The sequence below is a fragment of the Heterodontus francisci genome, chromosome 6 (assembly GCF_036365525.1).
Source record: "Heterodontus francisci isolate sHetFra1 chromosome 6, sHetFra1.hap1, whole genome shotgun sequence".
NCBI classification, from domain to species: domain Eukaryota; kingdom Metazoa; phylum Chordata; class Chondrichthyes; order Heterodontiformes; family Heterodontidae; genus Heterodontus; species Heterodontus francisci.
Genome location: NC_090376.1, coordinates 97,990,973 through 98,011,136, shown reverse-complemented (window position 1 = coordinate 98,011,136; position 20,164 = coordinate 97,990,973). Strand labels below are relative to the sequence as shown.

Sequence of the window (20,164 nt, the reverse complement as noted above, 5' to 3'; positions counted from 1 at the left end):
ATATTAATTAATTGCATTTAAATTTCACGAACTGCCATGGTGGCATTGGAACTCTTGTCCCCAAAATATTAGCCTGGGTCTCAGGATTACTAGTCCAGTGACAGTATCACTACACCACTGTCTGCCCTCGATTAGATACATTTTGAACATCTCAATTCGGTCATCTCTCGATCTTCTAAATGCGAGGGAATACAAACCCGATGAAATGAATTTTAAAAAAACAAATAAGTTTTTAGGAGATGATATTTCCTCTGGTGCGAAGAAAAAGGAAGCACAACAGTACAATTAGAGTTAGGCCATTCTGAGTGAAATCAGGTGGCAATTTTTTCACACAAAAGCTGTTGAAAATGTGGAATTCTCTCCACAAAAAGGCTGTGCCTGCTGGGTCAATTCAAAGTTTTAAGATTTAGATCCATTACTTTTTTTTAATTAGATAAGAAATATGGATCAAAGGTGGATACATAGAATTGAGGTACAGATACAGATCAGCCACGATCTAACTGATGGAACAGGCCCAGAGGCTGAGTGGTCTACTTCTGTGTCTATATTCTTCTGAAAAACTGGAGGATTATTGTTCTGCATAATGGAGTCCCACAGCAGAATCTGTCTAACATAACAAGAAAATATGACATTTATCAAATGTAAGTTTTGCTGAAAATAGAGCCATGTTGTCGAAGCTTTTCGTCTTGCATTCATCAGGACAGTCCACAAAAATACCAATGTAAGGAAAAAACAACTCGAGTATGAGAAGAGAGTGCTGATTGGTTGGCAAGTGAACTCTGATTAATAGAGGAGTTGCCATGGAGAATGCACCAGTTTACGGTGACTGACAGTTAACTGCCAAACTTTTTGAAATTTAAATGATGCTGCTGCTGTGCAAATCACGCACACAGAAACTCAGCTACAAAGACTCATGGACTGCCTCTCCCAAGCCTCTAACTTGTTCTCCTTGACTTTAAGCATCAAGAAAACAGTGGTCATGGGACAAGGTGTTGCATCTCCCCACCCTAACCACACATATAACACCCCACTGGAAGTGGTTAGCAAATTCTGCTACTTCAGGTATATTAGATAACAGAAATATAAAACATAAGCAAACTTTTCAATGTATTTTAATCATTTTGGCTGACATGTTGGAAAAAATATGTGGCCTAGCATGGAAAACATAATGGCACATTTTGATTTTGATGCCCCTATTACGTTTTCCTTGACAACAATTTAAGATCAAAACAAATATTGCATTTCTTTTCTAGGTTTTAAATGTCTAGAAACAAATTTTTACATTAAACTAATGGCACAATTTATAGCAGAACGGTGCATTATAGTGGGAGAAAATAAATTTTACCAATATACAGCAATTATAATCAAACTGTTAAGTACATCTACCCAAGTCAAAGAACACACACAAAGTTCGCAAGTGACTGGTAAGTAACAGCCAAGGGAACATTTTCACTAGCTTTAAGAGGTGAAGAGATGAAGAAGCTTATGATATATACACTGGACTTCAGGGAATAGGTTAATTCAGCAAGAAGGGAAAGGTCTCGATGGTTAAAAATACAGCCCGATAACCTCCAAGCAACACTTGCACCATCAATTCGCCAACATTCATTAAAAAAAGCAACAAAAGAAAAAGCAAAAAAAAATTGCAGAGGCTGGAAATTAGAAACAAGGACAAAAAATGCTGGAAACACTCTGCAAGTGATTGACCGTTTGGGAAGAGAGTAGCTGCAATAGCAGGTAGGGTTATTAAAGGGTTCACACCCAATATCCACAGGTGCTGACTAACTCGCCAAGTGTTAGCAACACGTTCTGCTTTTGTTTCACTGTCAGACATCTTCAAATACTTTTTTGGGAAAAATAATTAAAGGCGTCTTCAAAACATGGTTGCGTATCCAGTATAATAATTACTGAATTTAAACACAAGCAGAAATTACTTCCATAAACAAGCTTGCATGCTATTGTAAAACTATCAAATATTTTGTAACTTAGGTTCAAAGAAAAAAACAAACTTACCATCATCTTTTCAAAGAGTAAAATAACTTCCTTTTCCGGCAGCTGCTTTGAGGAATATTCTGGCAAAAGTGCAGACCCCCAGTCACCACTGGAAAGTTGCGCATGTTTTAGATTTGGAAGAAGTGGCCGACCCCGTCTGCCGCCTGGAACTCGGATACTGGCAAATCTGTCCAGCTGCAAAAAGTTAAAATAAAAATTCAAGTGAAGTATTTACAAATCAGCTTCAATTGTACAATCTACAAATTAGAACCCAAACTTCAAATAAAAGGTACACAAATGGATGAGTCTAAAAAAGATAATTATGCCAATATGTCTTCTGCCTTATAATTTAAATAACTAGGGAACATTACAATAGAAACATTTTTCACTTTGCCAAATATGCATGCTGCACATAATCCAGGGTAATTACAAATATAACTCGTGACCCGATGACTGGATGAGCAGAAAAGTACCACCAATTAAATATTGGGAAGACTGAAGCCATTGTTTTCAAATTCTGTTGTCTCGCTACATACTCCATTCCTCTCCCTGGGAACAGTCTCAGATTAAGCCAGTCTGTTCACAAACATGGTGTCACATTTGACCCCGAGATGAGCTTCCAACTTCATATTCGTGCCATCATGAAGACTGCCTATTGCCACCCATGCCCGACTTTGCCCCAGTCTCAGCTCATCAGCTGCTGAAACCCTCATTCATGCCTTCATTACCTCTAGACTTGGTTATTCCAACACACTACTGACTGGTCTCCCACATTTTACTCCGTAAACTTGAGGTCATCCAAAACTCTGCTGCCCGTGTCTTAACTTGCAATAAGTTTCATTCCCCTATCACCGCTGTATTCACTGACCTACATTCGCTCCCAGTCAAGCAACATCTTGATTTTAAAATGCTCATACTGGTTTTCAAATCCCTCCAAGACCTCACCCCTCCCTATCTCTGTAACCTTCTCCAGCCTCACATCCTCCAAGATACCTGCGCACCTCTAATTCTGGTCTCTTGAGCATCCCTGACTTTAATCGCTTCACCATTGGTGGCCACACCTTCAGTTGCCTAGGCCCCAAGCTTTGGAATACCTTCCCTAAAACCCTCCACCTCACTTTCCTCCTTGAAGACACTCCTTAAGACGTACCTCCTTGACCAAACTTTTGGTCATCTGATCTAATATATCGTTTGTGGCTCGGTAACATACTTTGTTTTATAATGCTCCTGTGAAGCATCTTGAGATGTTTTATTACATTAAAGTTGCAATATAAATACAAGTTGTTGTTGTGAGTAATTAAGACCTCAAACTCTTTCAGTGTTCCTGACATTACCAAATGATGAGAGTCCTTCATACCATAAACAAAACTGTTCCAGAATTCAATAAAATATTTATTTGCCAAGCTCCAACACCACCAATTTTCTGCATGTTCCTAAATTCCATTTAGCTTCCATTCAAATGGTCGACCTGAAACAAATATTCGAAGAGACGCATTGCGTGAAGAAACCTATATCATATTACTCCTTTGCACACCACATGAGAATGTTAAGTCACTACAGCAAGATTGTTTTTGTTGCTAACCATTTTTATTTGGACAACCTCAGTTACAAAGATAGTGCAAGCTGCAGTAAAGCATAATGGAATAAAGCAACAAGGAAATAAAAACAAGATATATTCCTGTACACTACTCCATTTCGACAGTAAATTCACAGCTTGACAGCATCATGTTTGCTCAGCGTGGAGCAAAAAAACACATTTGCTATCCCCAAACATTTGGGAATGGGAACAAACTGGTGAGATTATATCCAGTTAAAATTATTTTTGTTTTGATGCTTAATTCAGTTTCATAAAACGTTTATGGTGACAGTTAGTTTCATTAAATTTAGGTAACTGTTCAGCCACGTAATTCAGCTTGAACAGATGGCCCGTTATAGGCGATCTGTACTTAAATTGCAGAGCAGACACTTAATTCTTTGGAGGAATCCTGTGATTACATAAAACTAATTGGGTTCTTAGTTAAGCATAGCCCCTTCAGTCTATAATTCTCAGTCAGCAAATTTTTGCCACAAGACCTTGCTAAAACAGATACTGCAGATCCACAAAATGGGGTACAAATGTATAAAACAACTGTCTATATCAGGAATAAGACAAGGTTCAATGTCACTGTGAAGGAAATATGGATAGTTATGCAAAAGGTTTCGACTAGAACAGTGCCCTGTAATTGCTTCAAAGATGGAGTTATTCAAAAATTAACATTTGTGGGCATAAATTCCAAGCATACAGAAATGAGTTCTATCTAATGCAAGACATTTTTTAGTCATTTGGTAGTATAGAACTTGAGTATTGCTGAAAATAGAGACATTTTGTCGAAGCCTTTCGTCTTGCACTCACCAGGACAATTTGCAAGAATACCAATGTAAGGGAAGCAACAAATTTATGCTATATGAGAAGAGAGTGCTGATTGGTTGGCAAGTGGACTCTGATTGATAGAAGCACTGCCATGGAGAATGCACCAGTTTACAGTGACTGACAGTTAACTGCCAAGCTTTGTTTGAAATTTAAATCAGGCAGCTTGACTCTGACTGATCAAGGCATTGCCCTGAGGAATGAACCAGCGAATGGCTGTCACTTATTTGTTCAGCTGGAACAGGCGCAATGTGTGCACATGTTCTGTCTGCAAAGAACAGGGCCCTGTGTATTAATATATATAAATTCCAGTACGCACAAATGCACCACACTACAAGCCCGACTGACAATCTTAAATTGGTTGTCAGAATACTTAGCACACAGAGGATTATTTAGCAAATGGTGTCCAATCGTGGATTCACATCTAATGTTGGACACTGTGTTTTGAGTTTTGCAATCACAGGCTGGAAGGGTACTGTTTCCCAAAAATTTGAGCAACAGGTGAAGCTAGCTGTTTCACGCTGCTACTATGCAGTGGCAACACGTGTGGTGTTCGCCACGAACAGGATGCTGCCATCAAGCCAAAAAGATGTTCTGCCAATCACATAAATGAGTAATACGATATATGATTTCAATGCCAGTGTGATGCTAATATATATATAGCTATATACATAGGCTGCGTGTCCCAAAGACTGGCAGATTGTATCAAACAACATATACATCCCACTGTTCGCAATGGACAAGGTACAGACCATACCCAACCAGCCGTGCTTGCAAAACTCAAAACACAGTGTTCAACATTAGGTGTGATTTTGCAATTGAACAACATCTGCTAAATAACCCTCAGTGTGCTAAGAATTACACTGACAACCATTTTAGAATTGTCAGTCTGGCTCACAGTATGACGCATTTGCGCGTACTGGAAACTATATATATTCATACACAGGGGCCTGTTCTTTGCAGACAGAAAGAACATGTACACACATTGTGCCTGCTTCAGCTAAACAACAAGTGACAGCCATTCATTGGCTCATTCCTCAGGGCAATGCCTTGACCAGAGTCAAGCTGCCTGGTTTAAATTTCAAACAAAGCTTGGCAGTCAACTGTCAGTCACCACCAACTGGTGCATTCTTCATGGCAACACCTCGACCAGACTCCACTTGCCAACCAATCAGCACTCTCTTCTCAAAGTATAAATTTGTTGCTTCCCTTACATTGTCATTCTTGCGATTTGTCTTGATGAGTGCGAGACGAAAAGCTACGGCAAAACGTCTCTATTTTCAGCAATACACACTTCTTTTTGTACGGTGAGGGTTGGGATAGTCCCTACTAGGTCTAAGATACTTCTTTACACAACAAATAAAAAAACATTTTTTGCCTATCTTGGTGTCAAACTAGCCCTTGCAATAGTATCAGTCAAACTGGATTTTAAAAGACAAGATAATTAAAAATGAGGAAGGCAACTCAGTTATTGTTAAATTATCTATCCACAGAGATCATAAGATGCGTGTAGTGTCGCATTAAACTAACTCTTTCATGATTCTAGAGCAAAGGTCTCCTATATCAAATGTGCATGACTGGCTCTTGAAGCTCACAATGGATTGTTCACTTGAATCCCCTCAGGGTCTTGCTGCTCCTCCTCTGACAAATGTCAGAGGACTGGAGGGTTGCTCACGTTATGCCACTAGCAAGAAAGGTGAGAGGAATAAACCAGTCTAACATAAGTGGTGGAGAAATTATTGGAAACCTTTGCCAGGGACAAAATGATCTTTCATTTTGAAAGGCATGTATTAATCAAGGAGAGCCACCATGGAAAGGAAAATCATGTTTGTCTAACCAATTTAAATTCTTTAATGAGCTAACAGAGAAGGTTGATCAAGGAAGTGCAGTAGTTGTTGTACACATACGGATTTTCGGAAGGCATTCAACAAAGTGCCACATAGGAGGCTTATTCAGATGCTGAAAACCAGCAGAATGAAGGGGAAAGTGGGTGCATGGATATGGCATTGGCTCAGTGACAGGAAATGAAGGATGCTGGTGGATGGATGTTCTTCAGATTGGGTGATGATTTGCAGTGATGTCTTCAAAGGGTCAGTTTTGAAACCATTATTCTTCTCAATTTTTATAAGTGATCGAGACTCTGATGTAGGGAGCAGCATAAGAAAGTTTGCAAAGGATACAAAATTTGACAAAGTAATAGGTAGTGATGAGGATAGTTATAGGCTTCAGGATTACAGAGAGGATGGTGAAATGGGCAGAAGCACAACAGATGGAGTTCACTGTGGATAAGTGTGAAGTGATGCATTTCGGGTGGATTAATATGGAAAGACAGTGGACAAAACAGCTACCCAAAAGTTGAAAATGAACAAAACCAAACGGAATACCCAGCATCGACCTAGGCACTGGAAATGACAATGGCAAATCCAGCCCTGATGACCCTGCAAAGCCCTCCTTGCGAACATCTGGGGGCCTTGCGTCGAAATTGGGAGAGCTGTCCTCACACAGTCAGATTCACAGAAGCATACCTGACGTCCAATGTCCCAGACACCGCCATCACTCGGTATATCTTGTCCCACCACAGGACAGAAGCACCAGAGGTAGCAACACAATGTTATATCGTTGGGAGTACGTTGCCCTGGAAGTGGTCAACATTGACTCTGGACCCTATAAAGTCTCATTGAGTCAGGTCAAACGTGGGCAAGGAAACCTCCTGCTGCATATCACCTACCGCCCTCCCTCTGCTGATTAATCAGTACTTCTCCATGTTGAACATCACTTGGAAGAAGTACTGAAGGTGGCAAGGGCACAGAATGTACGCTGGGTGGGGGACTTCAATGTTCATCACCAAGATGGCTCCATAGCACCACTACTGACAGAGCTCTGAAGGACATATCTGTCAGACTGGGCCTGCAGCAGGTGATGAGGGAACCAACAAGGAAAAACCTCCTCAATCTTGTCTTCATCAATTTACGTGTTGCAGATGCATCTATCCATGACAGAATTGGTAGCAGTGACCACCACACAATCCTTGTGAAAACAAAATCCCATCATAACACTGAGGATACCCTCCATCGTGTTGTGTGGCATCACCATAGTGCTAAATGGGATTGATTCAGAACAGATCTGGCAGCTCAAAAGTGGGCATCATTGAGGCACTGTGGACCATCAGCAGCAGCAAAGTTGTATTCAACCACAATTTGTAAACTCATGACCTGGCATATCCTTCACTCTACCATTACCATCAAGTCAGGGGATCAACCCTGGTTCAATGAGGACAGCATGCCAGGAGCAACACCATGCATATCTAAAAATGAGGTATCAACCTGGTGAAGCGACAACACAGGACCTCTTGCATGCCAAACAGCAGAAGCAACATGCAATAAACAAAGCTAAGCAATCCCACAACCAATGGATCAGATCAAAGCTCTGCAGTCCTGCCACATTGAGCCATGGAAGGTGGAGGACAATTAAACATGCTACAATCAGGTGGGGAGGGGTCGAAAGGCTCCCCTTTTGTCACTCTCCCTGTTGGACCGCAACAAGATTTATTGCTTTTAAACAGTAGATAGGTTTACCAGTTCAGTGAGCGTTTAACCCTTTTATGTGATCTGATCATAAAAGAAACAAATCGGACAGGTGTTCTCATGTTTAAACAAGAAACAGTTTAGTTTATTGTACTCAAAACCATAACCCGATCTAAGTAAAATAATAAACTGAGCTTCAACTTACACACACCCACAAATAGGTTACAGAATGAAGGATAATAGATGGATTGCATTAGAGTCCAGAACAAATAAAAGAATATACAGTGTGTGGAGTCTGGTAATCCAGTTGAGCTAGTGGTCCTGAAGTTTCTGGCTGGTTGAGGTAGCCACCTGGTTTAGGGTTTTCTTGGAGACAGAGATGTAGATGGTTTCTCCCCAGGGTCTCTGTCTGCAGCAATGATGGACTTGGATGTTTTGCAGCCTGCAGGCAGGGTTCAAACTTACAGACAGCGAGCAAGTGAATGCAAGAGCGAGAGAGCGGTACAGACAGACAGACACCCACTTCAGTCCTGCACTGGTCAAACTCAGGTGCTTGTCTGCTGTAGCGAAAAGAAACTGTAAGTTTTCACACAGATAGAGAGACTGTCACATGATTGTCCAGTGTATTCTCTCTTTTGCATCTTAATTATTTCAAGTCAAAGAATTCCAATCTCTCTCTTGGGTCCCATTGTTTCAATGTTCACCCCTTGAGGTTCGTCTCCACCAGTGTTAATGTTTCAAGGTGGCTTCAAATGTCTTGTTAATGGATGGAAGGCAGGTAGCTCGTTCAAAATTCATAAACCATTGTTCTGGTGGTAGATTAACCAGACATTCGTCTCCCCTTCGATACCTTGATATGAGAGATATATTTCAATGCAAATTGCACTGGCCATTTAAGCTGCTTTCTTTTTAAAAGTTTAATTCAAGTTCTTTGTCTCCTGCTTTCTTTTTGAAGCTTAATTAAGGTCGCCAACTGATGGCTTAAAAAAAATATCAGTCGACATAGCACGTCTTCATGACAAACAAATAACAGGTCAAGGAGGCTCCACAAATATCCTCATCCAGAACGATGGGGGAAGCCCAACACACCAATGCAAAAGAGAAGGCTTTAGAATTTGCAACTATCTTCAGCCAGAAGTGCCGAGTGGATGATCCATCTTGGCCTTCACCTGTGGTCCCCAGCATCACAGATGCCAGTCTTCAGCCAATTCGATTCACTCAACATGATTTAAAGAAATGGCTGAAGGCACTAGATATTGCAAAGGCTTTAGGTCCTCACAACATCCCAGCAGGAGGACTGGAAGACCTGTGCTGCAGAACTAGCCGTGCCCCAAGACAAGCTGTTCCAGTACAGCTACAACACAGGCATCTACCCAACAAAGTGGAAAATTGTCCAGGTCTGTCCTATCCACAAAAAGCAAGACAAATCCAATTCGATCAATTACCACCCCATCAGTCTACGCTCGATCATCAGCAAAGTGATGGAAGAGGTCATCGAGTGTGCGATCAAGATCCACTTAAAGAGCAATAGCCTGCTCACTAAAGCTCGGTTTGGGTTCCACCAGGGCCACTCAGCTCCAGACCTCATTACACTCTTTGTCCAAACATGGTCAAAAGATCTGAACAAGAAGTGAGGTGAGAGTGATAGCCCTGGATATCAAGGCAGCATTTGAGCGAGTGTGGCATCAAGGAGCCCCAGCCAAATTGAAATCAATGGGAATCGGGGGAAAACTCTTCACTGGTTGGAGTCATACCCAGCACAAAGGAAGATGGTTGTGGTTGTTGGAAGCAAATCATCTCAGCCCCAGGACATTGCTGCAGGTGTTCCTCAGGGTAGTATCCCGGGCCCAACCATCTTCAGCTGCTTCATCCATGACCTTCCAGCCATCATAAGGTCAGAAGTGGAGATGTTTGCTCATGACTATACAATGTTCAGTACCATTTCCAACTCCTCAGATACTGAACAGTCAGCAACGAGACCTGCACAACATCCAGGCTTGGGTTGATAAGTGGCCAGTAACATTCGCACCACACAATTGCTGGGCAATGACAACCTCCAACGAGAGAGAATCTAACCATCTCCCCTTTACATTCAACAGTGAGTAACCCACCTCCCAACTCCCCAAAGCCTGTCCACAATCTACAAGACAGAAGTCAGGAGTGTGATGGAATACACTCCACTTGTTTGGATGGCTGCAGCTCCAGCAATACTCAGGAAGCTCGACAACATCCAGGACAAAGCAGCTCACTTGATCGGCACCCTATCCACCACCTTCAACATTCACTCCCTTCACCATTGACACACAGTGGCAGCAGTGTGCACCATATATAAGATGCACTGCAGCAACTCACCAAGGATCCTTCGACAGCACCTTCCAAACCCGCGACCTCTACCACCTAGAAGGACAAGGGCAGCAGATGCATAGGAACACGACCATCTGCAAGTTCCCCTCCAAGCCACACACGAGCCTGACTTGGAAATATATCACCGTTCCTTCACTGTTGCTGGATCAAAATCCTGGACTCCTTCCCTAGTAGCACTGTGGGTGTTCCTGCACCAGATAGACGACTGAGGTTCAAGAAAGCAGCCACAATCTCAAAGGCTGTTAGGGATGGGCAACAAATGGCGGCCTTGCTAGCGATGCCCACATCCCATGAAATAAATAAAAAAAGAGGCTAAGGAAGTGACCTAATTGAGTTTTCACGATGATGAATGGATTTGACAGAGTAGCTCGAGAAAAACTAGTCACTCTGGTGAGTGGGTCAATAATCAGAAGTCAGAGATTCAAAATCACTGGCAAAAGATCTATAGGGAAGAAGAGGAGAATTATTTTCACTCGAGCTGTCAGGATCTGGAACACTACCTGAAAAGGTGATGGAAGTCGATTCCATAAATAATTTTAAAAGAGTTGTTGGACAGATACTTGATATTGAAGAACTACAGCATTACTAACAAAAATGGGGGTATGGGACTAAGCATGGCCACTCTTTCAAAGATCTTTCTGTACTTCAAGTTTCTATGATTCAATAATGCCCTTTCCACTGGGAGGTCCTCCTCCTCAGGCCGAATTGAGGAGATCCATTTATAACAAACTTGCACAGCAGGCATTCCACCATTGGAACTACATTGCAGCGGACCACCACAATGATCCAGAAATCTGATGCACACCTTCAACAGGCCAAACTGACGGCTTTCATGATAATTCTGATAGCTGAAAGGGCCTCATTTTATGGGTGCTCACCTGGTGTTCTGGATCACTGCATTGCTGTCATCAGGTATGCCTTGACTTCCCAGCAGCCACTCAGAATTCAGCCTTTCTAGATCCTAAGTGCCACCATTGTGGAGCTTCTTACGATGAGAGCATCAATGGCTGCTGCCAGGGAAGCAAGCAGTAAAGCAGAAATGCTTGACCAATAAAAGTGTGCATTGAACAAGTGGAATCCTTTCCCTTTGTTGAAAGTGTTTGAATTGATCAAAGGAGCAGACATGACCACTACGTGCCATCTGTCACTCATACTTGGGGAAATCCTGCTCCTTCCATGAAATTGAAGTGGCCTGTACTGCTGCCAACAATTGTCAAAGAGTGGGCAAAATGGAATGCTGGAGCAAACAAAACATTTCTTTTCAGAAAAAAGAGAAGCATTTTTCACCCACTGCAGGAAGGATACAATTGAATTAATAAACATAAAATCAGAAAATGCTGGAAATACTCAGCAGGCCAGGCAGCATCTGTGAAGAGAGAAATAGAGTTAATGTTTCAGGTCTATGATCTTTGAACAAACTGTGAAAAGTTAGAAATGTAATAGGTTTTGAGCAAGTAAAAGGAGGAAGGGTGGGGTAAAGCAATAAAAGGGAAGGTCTGTGATCGGGTGAAGGAGCAGGAAAAGTAAAATGACAAAAGGGTTCAAGGACCCAGGCCCAAGGGAGTTGTAATGTAACAAGTAAACAAACAAAAGATGTATCTAGACGAGGTGTGAATGGCAGGATCATGAATAGCTGCCACCCAAAGGCTAAAAAAAACAGAAAAAAGGGAAGAAAAAAAAAATACAGGAAAGAAAACAAGGAATCAAAATGGGGGCAGAAGGTACAACCTAAAATTGTTGAGCTCAATGTTGAGTCCAGAAGGCTGTACAGTGATGTGTTCCCTGCACATAACCAGGCACAAATGCTTGCTGGGAATGTAGCCTATTCTTTCGTTGCACCTTTTTGCATACAGTGATTACTGTGGGAAGTCCAAGGTATCAAGACCTTGGATTGTCAGAGGCACAGGCCTCATGCGTCTTGAAATATTTTATGCCGATTATAGACATAAATCCAGCTAAATTAACACAAGTTTTTTGACAATGTTGCACTTTGTTGTCGATGAGACGTCAAGCCTCATGTCCACCTCACCCTCACCAAACTTCAGAAATCAAAATGGCAATCAACAAGGTTTTTAAAAAATTAGAGTAATCTTACTGATTCCTCGTTTCTTTTATTGATGGATATTGCTAATTATTCAATATTTTCATTGTTTTAATAAGTCATTAGTTGTTACTCATTGTACCTTTCCCCACCCACTTTCTTGAAGCTTGATTCTTTGCTCCCTATTTCTGTAGCTGTGATTCATTACTATTTCATGAACCTGAAATTTGAGCTAAGTTCTAAGCAATATGCACCTTTACACGCGTGATGCCTGACATGTGAGAGCCAAAACGAAACACGATTGATGCATGAAAAATAGGAAGCCAAACAGACAGAAGTAGGCAATAACAATGAACAGGAATTCATCCAGCAAGCACATTTCACAACTTCAGTGCAGAGTTAATATACTCACCCACCGCATCATAAAAATGTTGACTTGTTTAGTTTTTGTGAGGGGAGCAAAGTTGCCCACCAGATATTTATATTATTAGTTTTATTCCAACACTAAAAGGAGTTAAGATACATAGTATAATTGAATGACAGAACAGGCACAAAGTGCGGAACGGTCCACGACTTTTCCTGTGTCTCCTGCATTGCAACAGTGGCTACACTTAATACGTACTTCACTGGCTGTAGAGAGCCTTGGGACATCCTGAGGTCATGAAAGGGCCGATATAAATGGATTTTTTTCTTCATGTTCCTAAATGTACAAACCAGACATACGACAGCTTCACATGTGTCCATTTTTTGAAAGCTCACAGTCAAGTGGGAGCACTGTTGAACAAAATCTCAAACCAATTTGTCAACCCTCTTCAGGTAAGCCAGAAGGAAATTGAAACAGAACAATAGTTTATAGTAAAAGCTTTATTTCCAAAACTCGGTTTGGCCACCTTGTTGCAGCAATGCACAGGTTTACCTCAAACTTGTATGGTTCTAAAGTCCCACTCCAGAGACTTGAACACATAATCTAGGCTGAAATTTCAATGCCATACTGAGAAAGTGCTGCACTGTCGAAGGTTCTGTCCTGCAAATGCGACATTAAAGCAAGATCCCATATGATAGATTCCGTGGAATTATTAAAACAAAAGCAGTGGATATCTTCTGGTATCCTCATTAATCTTTAATCCTCAACAAACATCACAAAAAAGAATCATCTTTTATCTGATTGCTGTTAGTGGAATCTGACGGTATACAAATTGGTTGCAGCATTTCCCTACATGACAATAGTGACTGCACTTCAAAAGTACTCCATTGGTTTAAAAATACTTTGGGATGTCCTGAGGTTATGAAAAGTGCTCTCTAAATACAAGTTCTTTCACACACAACCTGGAGAAGTCAACTAGTCAAAGTTGTTACGGCCAGGTGAGAAAGGTGTCTTGGGGTCTGTTACTATCTTCACCTGGTCTTATTTTAACAGGGTTTAATTTTAAACACGCTGTGTTTTGAGTTCCCCCTTTGTGAATTCTTGTTCACAGCTTTCCAGTTATAAGGCAAAGAAATGAGCACAAACAGGCTTTCTTTGGTTTGAAGAAAAAAAGATGAAATTTATTTCATCTTAAACTCTAATACGGTTCACACCTACAGATATATGACACGCCCATGCTAGCATGCACACGCGATATACACATGCAGATAGGGACAGGATAGGGACAGAAAAGAGAAGAAAAGATAAGATGGATCAGTTTGAGGCAATATCTTGTTACGGTGTTTCCAGCTCAGGGTTTAGTCCTTTTGTAAGTAGTCTTGCTTTCATCGGCACCCAGTCTTCTTAAACCTTGTTCACGTAGGAGACTTTCCTGTCTTTGAGTTTCACATGTTTTCACAAGATTCAGTTCCATGGGAAGGAGATGGGAGCAGGCAGACAGAAGAGGCTGTAATTCTTGCTTAAGTTCCAGGAGCACACAGCGTGCTGAGATCAAAATTTGTTTTTCCAATTTAAAGCTCCCCTAGTTGGCCAGGAGCTGGTCACGTGACTCACTGGTTTGACCAGGTCTCTACTGCGTATTGGTTCCTTTGTTACAACACTGTCAGGTACTAGGCAAATGTCCTTCCAGCCAGGGGCTTGCAATTTTAAGTTTTTATGTTCATGTGGCAAAATCATGTGTGCCTCAGTCTTGGCAGATGGTGGGGTTTGCCTGACAAACTGTTACGAGACTTCTCTTTATTTTGTAAAATACGTTTTACAGAACTTGTAGTTAAATCATGGACATTGATTCATCTGGAGATTGCTGAATTTTGTGTTAATTTTTTTTAAAAAGTAAGGTCAACAGAAGGTTTGGGACTGAGTGAAATGTAAACAGACTGGAAGGTACCCGTGTTCAAATAACCCAGCATGGGTTGTGCTTTTGATTTGGGAAAAAATGCTTGCGAAGGAGTGACAGGCCAGGACTGAAGGAAGTGAGGGTGGAAATCGCAGAAGCACTGGCCATAATTTTCCTGTCTTCCTTAGACTCTGGGTGGTGCCAGAGGACTGGAGAATTGTAAACGTTACACCCTTGTTCAAAAAAGGGCGCAAAGATAAGCCCAGCAACTACAGGCCAGTCAGTTTAACAGCGGTGGTGGGAAAACTTCTAGAAAAAATAAAAATCGGGACAAAATCAATAGTCACATGAACAAATGCCAGTTAATTAAGGAAAGTCAGCATGGACTTCTTCAGGGAAAATAATGTTTAGCCAACTTGCTGGAGTTGGTTTGAGATGGTAACAGAGAGGGTTGATGAGGGCAATGCTGTTGATGTGGTGTACATGGACTTGCAAAAGGCATCTGATACAGTGCCACACAATAGACTTGTGAGCACACTTGTAGCTCATGAAATAAAAAGGACAGTTGCAACATGGATACAAAATTGGCTGAGTGACAGGAAACAAAGAGCAGTGGTTACGGGATGTTTTTCAGGCTGGAGGAAGGTTTGTAGTAAAGTTCCCAGAGATCAGTGTTGGGATCCTTGCTTTTCCGAATATATATTAATGACCTAGACCTCGCTGTATAGGGCACAATTTCAACGTTTGCATATGATACAAAACTTGAAAGCATTGTGAGCTGTGAGGAGGATAGTGTAGAACATCAAAAGGACATAGACAAGTTGGTAGAATGGGCAGACAGGTGGAAGATGAAGTTCAATGCAGAGAAATGTGAAGTAATTCAGTTTGGTAGGAAGAACATGGAGAGACAATATAGAATAAAGGGTACAATTCTAAAGGGTGCAGGAGCAGAGGGACCTGGGTGTATATGTGCATAAGTCATTGAAGATGGCAGGGCAGGTTGAGAGCGCAGTTAATAAAGCATACAGTATCCTGGGCTTTATTAATAGGGGCACAGAGTACAAGAGCAAGGAAGTTATGTTGAACTTGTTCAAGACGCTAGTTCGGCCTCAGTTGGAGTATTACATCCAGTTCTGGGCACCGCACTTCAGGAATGGCCTGAGGGCACTGGAGAGAGTACAGAAAAGATTCACGAGAATGGTTCCAGGGATGAGGAGTTTCAGTTTTGAAGATAGATTGGAGAAGTTAGGACTGTTTTCCTTGGAGAAGAGAAGGCTGAGAGGTGATTTGATAGAGGTATTCAAAATCATGAGGTGTCTGGACAGAGTAGGTAGAGAGAAATTGCTCCCACTCATGAAAGGATCGAGAATGAGAGGGCATAGATTTAAAGTATTTGGTAAGAGAAGTAAAAGTGACATGAGAAAAAACTTTTTCACGCAGCGAGTGGTTCAGGTCTGGAATGCATTGCCTGAGAATGTGGTGGAGGCACGTTCAGTTGAAGCATTCAAAAGGGAACTAGATAGTTATATGAAAAGGAAGAATGTGCAGGGTTATGGGGAGAAAGCAGGGGAATGGAACTGAGGGAGTAGCTCTTTCAGAGAGCCGGTGTGGATACGATGGGCCAAATGGCCTCCTTCTGCACTGTAATGATTCTTGTGATTCTGTGAAGATTTATGGTCTTCATGCGACTTGCTTCTGAACAGTTTTGGTTTCATTTTGAACTGTTAAAAAAAAGTCTATTGCTGCGTGCCTGCCAGGTGAAGACAGCCGATATCTTTCTCTCTTGTTTACGATTTCCTCCTGTATTTGAAGAAACCTTTACTGGTACATTATCGCTGTAAGACGTAAGAAAATCCTTGTTGCTGCTTCCTGCTGTAAAGCCTAACTGGAGCTTTCTGTGCTGTATCTATTGGAAAGCCTACACAGACTGATCAACAACAGCACCTGGAAAGAACTGTTCTTGGAAGATCCCATTGACAGTCACCCATTTGCCTTTGGAACACCTCGCCAAAACAGCATAAGTGTTTTTTTTTATTCCTTCTATTTCTTTTTAAACAGCTGGAAACAAAGATCCCTCCCCCCCCCTCAGTTAACTGGTCGTGTATGTGTGTGTGTGTGTCCGCGCGCACGCACGCGTGCGTGTGAGAGAGCTAGGATAAATAAGGGGCTTTAATATTTCAATACATGTGTATGTTTATCATTGTGTTACGACCAAGGCCGGAGTAATGCACTGTTAATTCAGTCCCACTACTCCACAGGTCACAGCATAATTAGTAAAGTTTCCCACCTACTGGAGAACACGCTATTAAATTAAATTAAACATTCTATTTGTCCCCCAGAATAAAGTACACCAAACCAGGTTCCTTTAAACAACAAAATTAACTATTTATTAATAAACTAAGTCTTAAACAATAATGAGATAACTCTATATGTGAAAAGACTCTATTAAAACTTATTCTTCCTAACCGCATGCGCAAACACATACCTTTAAAAAAATGGTTAACCGGATAAAAGGGATGTTTTGGTTTACAGCTGTTTCTCAAAAATAAAAAGGAAAAAATAAATGATTCAATTATCATTTTCTGGTGGGATGTTTAGGTGAGGTGTCCCAGATTCGAATAGTCGGATGCCTCTATAAGTCTCTCCAAGTGAGGTTGTTGAGTAATCTGTGATCGGTAGACTTTCAAAGCAATTTGTCTGCAGCAGGCGTCACACAGGTCTTTCAGCAAAGGGTGCAGCAACAGGTCTGCTTGTTTTGAAGTCACAGTCTAGCAATAGAAGCTTTCTTGAGATTTCAGGATCTCCCAAAACACAAGCGGCAACAAGAATCACTCTTGAAGCAGAGATTCTTCAGAGACCGGAGGCAAAAGGAATTGGCAACCTTTGAAATGCAGAGGCTTCTTCTCTGCAAAGCAGTCTTCTGCCAAAGAGGGTAGCAACTCCTCTTTTCCTGGGTCTTATCTCTCTCCAAGCATCTTTTTCCCTCTCCAGGGGTCTTTTTCTCACCCCAGTCAGACCACAACCACACGTCAAAAGTAGAATTTATTTCCCAGAGATGCAAGTCTTCCTTTTCAGGGAGAGTTCTTTTTCTCTGGTCTGCAAATCGGTCCCAGCGAGATTTCATTTGCTCCAAGCAGGTTACAGCAGAGAATTCACTGCATCCCGTTTACCCAGCTCTCTGCTCTTTCACAAAGCAAAACTGAAACTGAAACGTGAAAAATCAAGTCATGTGACCTGTCATTCCCCTGCGAAGTTGCTTAGAAATAGGTGTCTTGCAGTCTGTCCCACTCAGTTCAAATACCAAGTTTCAGCATTCAATATTCACAGAGAAATCCTTTTACTCAGTTTTTAAAAACACACAGAATTCTCAGCTTTCAATAAAAAAAAACTCTTGTAACAATTTGTTAAAGCTTGGTTTATAATAAACAGATAGTTTTGTTGGTTATTAGAGAAAGCTGGTTGGTATGCTTTATTCGAGGAAAAAATAGATATCTGATTGACTGTTTAGGTAAGTGAGAAAATTTAAATACATGTTGTGAACTGTGGAGAAGTGGGACTGAATTAACAGCACACTCCTCCCACCTTGGGCATAACAGAACAAAATGGGAAAAATGCATTCCCAACATGGCTATGCCCCACTTTCCTGAGCACAAAAAGGAAACCAAAAAAAATTTTTTTAAGCCTTTTCTTAATTTTCACCTGTCCTCAACATATTCCCAAATCATACACCATGATGTCTCTGCCAATGTGACTGTTTATCCAACTGTTATTCTTCTGTCATAGTACAAGAAAAAATCTCAGCAGTGCCCATTAATATCCTCAGTTCCTGCAAGCACTGTGCTGAGCTTTGGCTCAGCACTGTAACAGGTCATTGATAGGACTGAAGGCACTTACTGCAGTTCTATCCTATTTATGGTATTAAGGATAAACCTATGGTAAACAAGCAGTTTATTTAACAAATGTTTCCACCAGCAGTCCACAAAATAACCATCGACTAATGGAGCACTTGAATAAAATAAAGATGGAACGAAGTATTTTTGAACAATTTTAGCTTGTATTTTTTAAAATTAAATTAGACCACAGAAAATTTGCAATTCATTTAAAATATGAAGTAAGCAACTGCAGAAACAATTTATACACTCAATGCTTTCTTACAAATTTTCCAACTGCAAACTTGTAATTTTTGATGAGTAAGTTCCTTGCCAAGAAACATTAGAGTAGTCAAGATCATTTTTAATTGGCTGCATGCAAATAATAATTAATGAAATTACCGTTTACATGCCCTCTCCATGCAGGGTGCTCTCGAAGATAGTTTCTGCAGCAATCAATTACAGAGCTCCCTCTCCTGAAATTTTTTAAAAAAGCCCCTTGGGTACATCAGTGCCCTGGAGTGGGACCTGAACCCGGAAGCTTGTGATTCAAAGGCAAGAGTGCTACCAAATGAGCCACAGCTGACACTCAAGGAACTGACGAGGGACCAGGCTATTTTCGATTTGGCATTGTGCAATGAGAAAGGATTCATGAATAATCTTCGAGCGAAGGGAACTGTAGAGAAGAGTGATCATTATATTATGCTGAGTATGCAAGTGATTTAGTCAAGTCCCAAAACTAGGGTCTTAAATCTAAACAAAGCTATGTTGCTTTGAGAGGTGAGATGGCGAAGATAGATTGGAAGACAACATGAAAAGATGCGACGTTTTGATAAAAGGTCATTGAATCGGTTTCTTTCTCCGCAGATGCTGCCAGACCTGCTCAGCATTTCCTCCTTTTATTTTTAAAAATATGACGATAGACAAGCACTGGCGAGCATTTCTAGAATACATAGTTTGAAACAGATAAATGCATTCTTTTAAGGCACAAAAAAACCCACAGAAAAAGTTTTCAACCATGGCTAACAAGGGGAGTTAAAGATATACCATTAGATTGAAGGAAGAAGCTTATAATGCTGCCAACAGGAGTAGTGAGCCTGAGGATTGGGAGGATTTTTAGAATTCAGCAAGAGGACCAAAAATTGAAAAGAAAAAAAAAAGAGAAAAGGGAATGTGAGAATAGACCAGCAAAAGACACAAGAATAGATTGTATATCTTTTTATAGGTATGCAAACAGTAAGAAATTAGTGAAAATAAACAGGGACTCATTAGAGGCAGACAGGTGAAATTATAACAGAGAATAAGGAAAAGGCAGAGACATTAAACAAATACTTTGTATTTATCTTCATGGTAGGAATCACAAAAAATATCCAGAAACAATGGGAACCAAGGGCCGAGCAAGAATGGGGAACTTAAAGAAATCAATATAAGGAAATAGTATTGAAGAAATTAATGGGACTAATTGACGACAAATCAGCTGGACCTGACAACCTCCACCCTAGAGTTTCAGTGAGGTAGCTGCAGAGGTCGTGGATGCACTGGTTTTGATCTTCCAGAATTCTTTACACTGCAGAACAGTTGCCAAGGAAGTTAGCAAACATAACCCACTACTTAAGAAAGGAGGACAAGAGAAAACGGGGAACTATAGGCCTGTATTAGGCAAAATACATATTCTATTATTAGGAACGTGTTACAGGGCACTTAGA

General features: G+C 41.0%; 1 protein-coding gene across 1 annotated transcript in view; it reads right to left on the bottom strand.

Annotated features, from left to right (window-relative positions):
• The window catches only part of LOC137371466 (protein diaphanous homolog 3-like), a 908,603-nt gene that overhangs the window by 828,056 nt on the left and 60,383 nt on the right, over nt 1–20,164 (bottom strand). Inside the window, exon 3 of the mRNA XM_068034108.1 lies at nt 2,014–2,187. Coding sequence (XP_067890209.1) covers nt 2,014–2,187 — 174 coding nt within the window. The remainder of the gene's footprint in view (nt 1–2,013; nt 2,188–20,164) is intronic.